The following is a 10,603-nucleotide window of genomic DNA, read 5'->3' on the forward strand; positions in this document are numbered from 1 at the left end:
TGTCTATTTATTTTACGTTTTTATATTTTTATATAGAATATAAAAAGCGTTCACTTTAACCCAAGTCTCATACAAATTTAAGTCTTATCAACATACTAATTTATTATCTTAACATTAGACAAAGTAGTTAATTTAACTAATTGTACTGTGAAACCATCAATCAGACTCATAACCTAGTATTAAAAGAACTTTTTGGTCTACATTTCATAGAACACGTAAAAACAAAACAAATTGGGATGTTTTCACATGGCTGCTACTTTCTCCCTTAGATGGAATCAGCAGGGAGTGTACTTCGTTTTTACCTTTACTTCCCCCCTGGCGTGACGAGCTAGGATAATAATAGCAGGTTATAACATTTGATATTAGCACCTGATCCCTTAGTAACCCCCCAGATATGACTGAAGATGATGCTGGTTCTTGTATATCCGTGTGGTCACTGGGTATTATGGTCTGCCCGGTGACACAGCAACTGGATCCTCATCAGAAAAACATGTGCATTACTGCTCCTCTTGGCGGCTGACACCACGGTTGTTTACAAACATCTTTTTGGGGGAGGGGGGAGCACAGGGAGGCGGTGCAGTTTAACCGGGAAAAGTTTTATTAGTCACGCGCGCCAACATGAACACGCAGACACGCACGCACGCACGCACGCGCCGCCCCCTCCGAGCCGGGCTCGTTTAAAAGCGCCAGTCCTCGGCCTGAGCGGGTATACTTGCAGAGCATCAGAGCTTCACCGCTTCCCGCTGGGACAGACTGGGATATTTTATCTTAAGGACGTTTTTAGGAAGTTTCCGGATATTCTAAAACCCGACTGGTGGCATCATGAAGTCCCCGAAACTGAAGACTCCAGGTAGGTCCATTTTTATTATTTAAAATAATAATAAAAATAGTAATAATAAAAGCTAAACAACCTCTAGCTTCGTGCTCCTCTGTCACCTGGTCGGAGGGTTTCATGTATAATAATTACCTAAACTGTAGAAGTGACAGCTGCTGCCTCCTCCGTTTTGCAGCGAAGTTCGTCAAGGAGGAGGACCTGAGCGACGTCCTGTGCGAGTTCGACGCGGTTATCGAAGACTTCACGTCGCCCGTGGAGAAGCGACACTTCAGGTACGACGAGCACCTGAAGACGGTGAAGAGGAGGAGCAGCGCGAGCGTCAGCGACAGCGGCATCAGCGACACCGACAGTGAGTGTTACCGCTTCCTCCCTGACCGGCTTTTCTTTCCATATGGCCTTTTCTGTCTTTATGTCACTGACTTAATCTTTTTTTTCTTATGATTTTTCTTTGTTTTAACTGACCGTCCCTGACTGCATATGTTGCGATTTAAGATGTGTGTAAGTAATTAGCCAATAACAAGTTGTTTAAACTCACTCTATGACAGAATATGACCAGGAACGTCATATACCTAATAAATAACACTGCAGCGTGTCAGAATGCAATACATAAATCATGCAAACGTGTGGTCATAAAAACAAAACAAAACAGACATAAATGTGTAAAATATAAGTGCATTAAAATTATTCACAGTTCATAAAATATAAGCCATGTATCATTTGCATTATTAAATTACAGCATCTAAAAAATATATATAAAAAAAGTTTGTGTAATAAGTGTTAAGATAATATTTCTACAGTTGTGTTATAGCTCATTTGCTCCAGTGCACCAGGAAGTAACTGAAACTGTAGCCCCGCCCACTGAGCTCTGATTGGTGGGTCTGACAGATGAAATAAATCATCTGATGCTGCATGTTACCAATAAATTACTAAATAATTACATATTTTTTTAAAATAAAATTAATAATCTTATTAGTGAAATATTTGCTTAAACTGATATTTAAGAAATTATTCATATGTATACATATTTTATAAATTATTGCTACATTACTCCATTCCTCCGATTATTGATTATTGTTAGACTGTGACATTTTTGGACATCCTTTCACCTCAAACATATTGCTTTGTGACTGTTAACATACATAATGAAGCTATTAGTTAATTACTTTAAATTCTAAACACAATTCTAATTGAAAAATTACAAAATAAGATGTTCTAAATTTGGAGTAAATGTAAAAGTAGGTTAACATTTTACAGATATGAAGTCTGCTGCCCCCTGGTGGACGTCTATTAGGTGCCTAAACAGCAGCGTGGTTAGCTTACGTCTGCCGTTCAACAAACAGCAGTGGAAGATTTTTTCCCCCTCAAATCTAAAGCTTAGATCCACCGTAGCATAATTTGGGCACAGCTTTCCCCAGTCTTGCTTCTTCTCCACAGATTACTGTCACATATTCAGATATTACTCGACCATAGAGTGGTTTTTTAAAAAAAAACTCTGTCTACCCCAGCTGTGGAGCTGGCTCCAGATACTCATCTGGGTCAGAGTCAAATGCTGACACACAGAGAAAAGTATCCTCCAGCCCTGCATATGTGGAAATGCTCCATCCCCCCCCCCCCCGCCCCCCCCCCACACACACACACACGTTAGACTTCCAATGAAGGATGTGAAAAAAAGACTTTTGGGATATTCAAGATCAGGGATTTTTTGAAACGGTGATGGTGGAAATTTAATCGAGTCTCAACGGATAACCTACTTGACATTAAGTTATGTCCTGCTGTTCAAATGCAACACGTTTACATTAGGGTCGTTTTCATAGGCTTGAACTAAAAATGTCTTCGCCTTCCAGTAGGTATACCGTCTTTCGCCTTTTCTCTCCCTCTACTTCAGACCATCGTCTCCAGTTTTACTTCACTCCTGAAAGCAGCGCAGCACACAGGCAGGAGCCGGCAGGGTTGCTTTTTTAGTCTTTCATGATACTTAAATTCATTTCAAACGGGGATTATGGTTAGCATAAGTGCATTTCTATATATATGCATATCTATCTACCACAAATGGATTACATTGTTTTAATATATTAAAGATGAAGGTTTTATTTAGCTGTGGCAGTGCGTCACGATCTGTTACACGTAGAGGAAACCGTGAAGATATTCAAAGTCTACCAGTTATCATCCAAACAAGCTTTCATTTTGGGTTCATTTGTTTTTAGTCTTGCAGTTGCATAATATCTGCGGTACAAGCTCAGGAGGAAGGTGTCTGAACTCGTTTTTTGTTTTTTTTTTGGAGCTAAAGAACCTCAGGATTTACTGAAGGGATCAGATTCCTGTCCTCTCCAGGGCAGTCTAATGAAGAGAGAGCTGTCCAGTGTAAGGAGGACCTATTGTCTCACTGCCTGATGGATGGATGTGCAGATGAAGGGGCAGATAGATGAAGAGAACCCACCCATTGCTTCCCCCGACGTGTTGATGTGTCTGTGAAAAAGAAGGACTGAAGACGGAAGCGATGCAGAGATGAATATGAGAGGTGCCTGGAGAGTTCAAGTCAAACACTGATGCTAACTCCCTGTTTATGAGAGTGTGTGTGTGTGTGTGTGTGTGTGTGTGTGTGTGTGTGTGTGTGGGTGTGTGTGTGCGTGTGCGTGTGTGTGTGTGTGTGTGTGTGTGGTGACCCCTGTCTCCTGCTGGGGGCGGGTCAGAGTGGGGAGTAAGTAGGTGCTTGACATCTGACTCGCTGCTAAGCTGCAGTCTGGAGCGCAGAGTTCTGCCTCGTCTTCTCCTCTCACTTGCAGCTGGGGAGGAATGGCAACGAGGCAGGTTCAGCTTGACTTATCGATTGGCCTGTCGCAATAAGCAGTAAATCAGTTAACCGCATGGTAATTAAAACATGCTCAATAATTTCCATTTGTACAATTCATAGGTTTTTCTCTTCTCTCTTTCTACCAAACACTGGATGACAAAAGTCTTCAGTTTGGTTCTTTCGTCTCAACCAGCTCTTTTTCTGAAGGGCAGTTTTGTTTTTGGAGGCTTTATAATTAATTTGATTTATTTTACAACAACCAACAGCCGTCAGACTGAAGCAGCTTATGCAGGCGTATGATTTTATGCATAAATGTTTGGTTTAAAACTACTCCAACCGAAAACAAAGATGCTGGAGCACAATGAGTCCCTTATCCCTTTCAATCGTTAAAAAGACAAAGTTGTCATGTCGGTGGGGGGAATTGCAACTGGATATCGGTTAGGTAACTCCTGATTGGTTCATCTCTGATTGCAAGGTGTCAACTCTGCAAACAATTACTGTCCCTCTGCTCTTTGAAGTGTTTTTAATGAGAAGAGAAGATGTTCTTATCTTTGAACAGCATCATCTCTCCCCAACGTGTTGCTGTGCACTGTCTGTCTGCTGGCAGAATGCAAGCTCCTACAGTTTTCACTTATTTCACTTTAACTTACAAGAGAAACAAATTCAACTGTTTGGATCTAAAGTTACTCTAAGGAAAGGAACGCTACTTCAAGCTGGCAAGCATAAAAAAAACTCTCAAAAATAACTCAGTTATTTATGACTACTTCTAAATTTAGTTTGTATTTTTCTTTAGGTGCGTGTATTAAATTTAAATATTTCTGTTTTCATTTTTGTGTGTCTACTGTAAGACTGTGAAACTATGGGGATTTTATTGAATACAGGTATCTCATAGCTACCCAGGCCTACTTGTAGATTACCAAATGAATGTAAACGAGGCAGAGCAAACAAACAGTTAAACAGATCTTCTTTTGCAGATTTTCTGTCATGAAAAAACTTTTTTTTTTCTGTACTTTTGTGGAGACAGTCCGGCCACGTGCGCACGCTGCATGTAGATGACAGGCAGTAGATAAAGGCCGTCAATAACGGAGAATGCAGACTGAAGTGAAGCTGCTCCGCTGGTACAGATCAGAGTCGGCCGTGTCGGTGTCACGTTAATCTGTGTGTCTTTTGTCTTCCTGACAGGTGCCGATTCGCTCAACAGAAATAGCTTCAGCTTCAGTGACGAGAGGCTGAACTCCCCCACCACAACCTCCCCGCCTCTGATGTCACCCAAACGTGAGCTCAGCACCTATAATGCATTCACTGTTCCCCTCTCTCTATGGAAGGAGAACAATGTCAAAGATTTAAAGAGGAATAAATGGAAGAATCAGCGAGTTCAAAATGCAAAAATCAGAAGTGAAAAATAATGTGTCAGGACACCTCAAGTTAAAATGCAAATCCAAAATGTCAAAAAACAGGGCGACAGTGCGAAGGAACAGAGAAGACAAGATATTATTATTCTCATATTTTTCTTAGCTTGTGCACACACAGATACACAAGTCAAAAAATAAACAAAAAAACAATTAAAGGCTGAATGGGATCGTTCCATTAATGTTAACATTTGACATGAATACCATGTTGAAAAAATGCTAAATTAAGTGAAAAAAGCAAAAGCAATGGAGATGTAATATTAAAATAATTTATGCCATGGTCTTTGTTTGGCCCTCTCATTCTTCCATATATCCCTTCATTAAACCCAGAGAAATCCAAATTTGAGGCAATTTAGAACATTTCAGAAGCTCTACAATCAGATAAACATCACTGTAATGAATCACACAGAAAATAAATGGAGCATCTTTTAACGCCACACATCTTTCTGTTCTCCCTCCTGCCCCACCACAGCCAAACTGGGCGACACCAAAGAACTGGAGGACTTCATCGCTGACCTGGACCGGACATTAGAGAGTGAGTGTTGATGTCTGTCAGAACCAGAGTAATTAAGCCGCCCTGCGCCACGGCGCCCGCCGCTCTTTGGGATTAGCGTGGGCGTTCAGTTGCGTGTCAGCTATGCTAACGACCGCTCACGGAGCGCCACGGGAGGCCCTACCCTCTGCTTTCCAAGACACAATGATGTGTCAGGATTACGAAGGGCCTTGGGCATGCTGTACAGACGTCTTGGGTTACATCAGACACAGACATAGGGTCGCCTTTCACCTTGTCACCCGACTGCTAGCGTTGTGAAATTAGCAGGAAGCAGCGACAACTCCAGCTTCCTGGATCTTTTTCTACTTTTGTTTGCACGTGTAACTCCATCTTGTGTCCCTAAGGTTATAAAGCTCTGACCTAGCAATATTAGATTTCTAAATTTTGTTTTCTCTTCATCTATAAATAACAGCATTAAACTTTTTACAACATTCTGAGTAAGTTACATTTTAAACTGCTTTACCAATAAAATGTTAATGGTAAAATAAAACAACAGTTGCAGAGCTGTTATTCTCTGCAGCACTGAAACACAATAACTGCAGTAAAATCGGTTTATGAGACCCAGCTATCTTAAAGTGAAACTACAAATTACAACATATGTTTTTGACATTTTACTAAACAAATTACAGACAACTAACCTTTTACATTTTTTGTCAGATGTAAAAAATATGTTCAGTTCTTTCAACAATGTCCTTTTAAATCAACAGTGGGTACCAACTTTATATATGGAGCTATAAAGAAACTCAAACAGCCTTTTCCTCATGATCCATTTTGAATTATTAATACTAGCAGTACACAGTCTGAATTTCAGCAGGATCTCACTATTAGGTCCGAACATTGGCATCTTGATTACAGAGCTAACATTTGAAATTAGCATGATTAGCACAATTCTCATTTCTGGCAGTCTCTGTGTGGATTTACTGTAAGTAGATCCTTATCTTAACTGTTATTTTTCCAAAAAACTGTCAACATTTTCCAGAAAAACAGATAAATTTTCCATTTCTACCATCATCCTTCCTGTTGGCTGCTGAAAGCAATTCGAAGTTGTTGTTACTTTTGATAGTTTTACTTAACTATAATAACCATGGTCAGGTTATGTGATTTTATGTTCAGGTTTTTTTTCTTTTTCTTTTTTTAATCTAGCATCAAATTACAACAGAAGGAATTAAAATATACAAATCCAAATTTGGGTTCAGTTTTCTTTTTTCAGGAAGGAAATAAACTATAAGGAAAACATCTAACTTTTGAAATTTCTAAAAATGAGTCATTTGAATCACAAATGTATTCATATTCATTCAAATAACGAAAATGTTGTTCCAAACAATCTGAGTTAGGCCAAAGAGTAAACTTTGTTTTTCTTTCACTGCTCAGCTCTCACTCTCAGTGGCTCCGCCCTGCTCACGGCAGAACTTTGTTGTGATTGGTAGCATGGCAGCCTTGTGGCCAATCACGTGTGAGGATACGGAATCATACCATTGTGTTAAAATAGAGAGGGGAGCAGATGGAACATTCAGGAAAATCTGTCCGTCCTTCCAGTCAGTAGACATTAGAGGTATGCGATACTGCATATTTCAATATTGATCCTGTAATTATTTTTTCATGAATCCACAATTTTTTATTTACTTCAGCTAACAAACATGTTTTCCCGATTTCAGTCCTCATTATTTCGTTAGCTGTAGTTAACTATAATAACCTCGGCAGTCAGCCTCCAGAGAACGACGGCTTTACGACGTCCAGCCTGTTAAATCAAGCGTCTGCCGCTCTGAGAATAGATCCGGTGTCTCAGATCCCTGATCGTGTCTCTCTGTCCGTCTGTCTGTCCCCAGGCATGTGACCCAGGAGCTCTCTGTCACCTTGGAGAGTAGCCATGACGGAGGGAGGGAGTGGATTTCTGGACCCCTGCTGAGCAGTTAAAACGCGCCTGGTCAGCTGCCCAGCAAGATGCAGCTGCAGAGAACAGCAGCAGAACCCTGAAGGCTGCTGCAGCCGGTCCACACACACTTTCTGGACTCTAAGTGCTTGCAGGGACGTTCTCAATCTGCTTTCTGTAGAACTGGAACTAAAACGAGTTTGGATCGCTAACATCAACCTGACGGACACCCCAGGCTCCACTCTCTCATCCAAAACTTGAGCTGGAAGAGTAATTTAAGCAAAAAAAAGGCTTTTTGTAACAGAAACATATTTGTAATTTTATAAAGCTTCCTGCTGTTGATTTATGATCCTTTTTGTGAAATCTATTTTTGTATCGTATGTATATAATGTTTCAGATTCTATTTGTGCTAACCCGGACGGATCAAGATGAGACTCACACCGACTGGAGGGAAAACTGGAGAGCAGTGTCTGTATCTAATACAGCTAACACCTGCCAGAGAAAAAAATATTCAACTATAAAATATTCTTAACATAGCAACACGAGGCTCTTGTATTTATTTTGCATTCATGCCATCGGCCTGCTCTGTCAAAAAGTCTGATGAAATAAGTTTCTTTTTTCAGGAAGGAAATAAACCATGAGGAAAACATCTAGTCTCACTTTTGAAATTTCTAAAAATGAGTCACCAGTTCTTTATATACACTGTTGCCATGGCAGCTTTTATATTGTGGCCCTAATTATCTTGGAGTTTTTTTCTTAATGAAAATTCCAGATGATGTCACTCATCTTAAAGGGACGTTTTGGTTTTAAAGGTTCTGTGGCGCTGTGACATTGTTAGCAGTAATATCCATAAACATATATATATTATAATTTTGCAGTGAGCTTGTATAAAAGCAGACGACTTTCTGTGAGCACTGATACACTAAACACTAATTTGGTTATGGCCACAAAAACTCACCTCATTATTGTACTACAAAAATTTATGAAAATTAGTTTGTTTTTTTATCCAAAACTGACCTGTTTCCATAACCAAATTGATTTTTGTAATTCTAATTTGCATAATTTTATGTCACTGATGATTCTTGTGTTTTTTCAGGTTTCATAGTTTTGGGGATTTTATTTGAAACCCAATCAGCTGATTGGGAGGCAAAACGTCATTTTGAGTTTTCCCAATTGAGAAACCGGCATTAAAATTAACAATGCTTCTTTGTGAAAATATAAAAAAATTTGAATTCACTAATGTGGCATTTTAGTGAACTCGTAATCCCTCTACCTGCCCATCTTTTGTCACGTTTCGGATTACACAGCCTGTTGCAGCCGGACCTTCATGTCTTCCGTGCAGGCAAATCAAACAGCGTTGTGTTTATTTCTCTACATTTCGGTTTGCTTATCTACAGATCCGTGCTGCCGTCCGCCTGAGAGAGACGGATGGAAATATAGCCACTAGCATCAGCGAAGCGATGGAACATCCACTTCCTTCCTAGAATACGTCTCATGCAAGCAGGAACAGACACACTGAAATAGATTAAACAAATCTCGGGGCTTCTGAGCCCATTAATCATCCACTCAACAAAGCAGCACTTATGTAACGTCTTTAGCAACAGGGTCTATTTCCAGGGGTGGAGGGAGACGGGAGGGTGTGACCCCGCTCAGCAGCAGCTGAGGCTGAAGTCCTCTGATGTCACAGGCACCCCTCTGTCTGTTGACCACTGGAGGTCAAATGTCGCCCATCTTTTGAGGCATGCTTTGATACGGGTTTCATAGAGACGGTGCAGCAGGTGCAGACAGGCTGCAGGTAAATGTAGTCAAATACACCCTTTTCTTTAGGGTTTTATCCCTGGATTTTATGCTGTCATTTAAGAAAAATAAACAACAAACTTCAATGTACTTTATCTGTATCTGATGTGATTGTCCAACAAAAAACAGATGAGAACTGTGAAGTTGAAAGGAAAATGGCAAACAGATCCAGTGGATGATGGCGTGGCATATTTCTTTAATGGCTTATCGAGTGAACAGACTTATTCATGTGTGATTTTAACTGCATTTGTTGTGTAATGGAAACACGGCAATTGTGGCTTTTTTCAACACTGGCCCAACATCAACAACGTTTTGCGCACGTTTGTAATGGAAAGGCAATCAGTGTTGCTTGTAAAAAGAAACAAACTCACGTCGCTAATCTGCATTCAGTAACTGGTTCCCCAAAGTTATGGCTACTAATCACGGTCTGCAGATTTTGCCCATCCGCTGCCCCTCCATGCCAGCGTGGATTCATCTAACTACAGGAAGCTGGCACAGAGATACCAGCTGCTTCCTCAGCACAGTTGGCAGAGTGAAGCTGGGTACTTGGAGTCCAGCTCTCTGCGCTGCTCTGCGCTCCGAGTCCGATGTTCAGAGGATAGATGAGGTGACAGTGTGTTGACACAACAGATGATCCCCCCCTGTCCCACCACTGAGGGCCAGGGATGAAGCCCTCCCTGTTGAAACAAGCTTCCTCCTGTCTGGCAGCAGCAGACATCTTTTCTTGCTTCATGGGTTCTGTGCAAGCCCTCACACTGGACTCAAATGTTGTCGTAGCTCATATTAATTCAATTTCTTTCAAGGAGTTACTGTAGATGGTGATGGCTCTGGGCAGGAAGGATCTCATGTAGTGGTCCAAGTCAAGCCTTTTGGCTGAAGACATGGTCAGGGTTGTCCATAATTTTCTTGGTTTTATGTGAAATCCTTCTTTGCATCGCCATCTCCAGAGGTCCCACAGTCGTCTGCAGAACAGAACCAGCCTTCTTCATCAGGTTGTTGAGCCTTTTTAGGTCACTGGTTCTGATGCTGCTGCCCCAACAGATGATGATGAAGAGATGAAGAGAACACAAATAATGCAAGGAATTCCTGAGCACTGCAGGGACATAAAGTGAAAACTGAGAACTCTGGAAAGACAAGATTCTAGACCTGGCCATACAGAAAACCTTCTTACCAAATGAAGCCTTTGCACTGAGATGCACTCCGATGTGAGGCCCCCTGATGACTGCTGTGGTCTCTCCCTATGAATAGGCTGGGCCGGGATGCACAGATGTTCATCCACATCACAAAAACACAGAAGCACCCCTCTCCAGATGTCAGGTTCTCCTCATCGCTGGAGTCCAGATGCCGA

At 41.1% G+C, this 10,603-nt stretch overlaps 1 protein-coding gene across 2 annotated transcripts; it reads left to right on the forward strand.

Annotated features, from left to right (window-relative positions):
* The first annotated feature begins 683 nt into the window (after positions 1–683).
* rgcc (regulator of cell cycle) lies at positions 684–7,998 on the forward strand. Of its 2 annotated transcripts, XM_014986762.2 has the most exons (5): positions 688–850; positions 1,011–1,184; positions 4,809–4,901; positions 5,508–5,570; positions 7,415–7,998. In XM_014986762.2, the coding sequence occupies exons 1-5, from the start codon at positions 823–825 to the stop codon at positions 7,420–7,422; spliced, it is 366 nt and encodes a 121-aa protein (XP_014842248.1). In that variant the 5' UTR covers positions 688–822; the 3' UTR covers positions 7,423–7,998. The 2 variants fall into 2 exon arrangements, with proteins under 2 accessions (XP_014842247.1, XP_014842248.1); XM_014986761.2 differs by lacking the exon at positions 7,415–7,998 and having other exon boundaries at positions 684–850; positions 5,508–5,581.
* The last annotated feature ends 2,605 nt before the right edge of the window (positions 7,999–10,603 follow it).

The sequence above is a fragment of the Poecilia mexicana genome, unplaced genomic scaffold, assembly GCF_051168715.1.
Source record: "Poecilia mexicana isolate PSO_F unplaced genomic scaffold, ASM5116871v1 scaffold_2, whole genome shotgun sequence".
Classification (NCBI taxonomy): Eukaryota; Metazoa; Chordata; class Actinopteri; order Cyprinodontiformes; family Poeciliidae; genus Poecilia; species Poecilia mexicana.

What these genes read in the sequence shown, in the direction of transcription:
- rgcc (XM_014986761.2), top strand. Translation starts at nt 823, where the DNA reads ATGAAGTCCCCGAAACTGAAGACTCCAG. An exon ending in CGGCATCAGCGACACCGACA is followed by an intron (nt 1,185 to 4,808) that starts GTGAGTGTTACC and finishes TCTTCCTGACAG; the next exon opens with GTGCCGATTCGCTCAACAGA. An exon ending in GCCTCTGATGTCACCCAAAC is followed by an intron (nt 4,902 to 5,507) that starts GTGAGCTCAGCA and finishes GCCCCACCACAG; the next exon opens with CCAAACTGGGCGACACCAAA.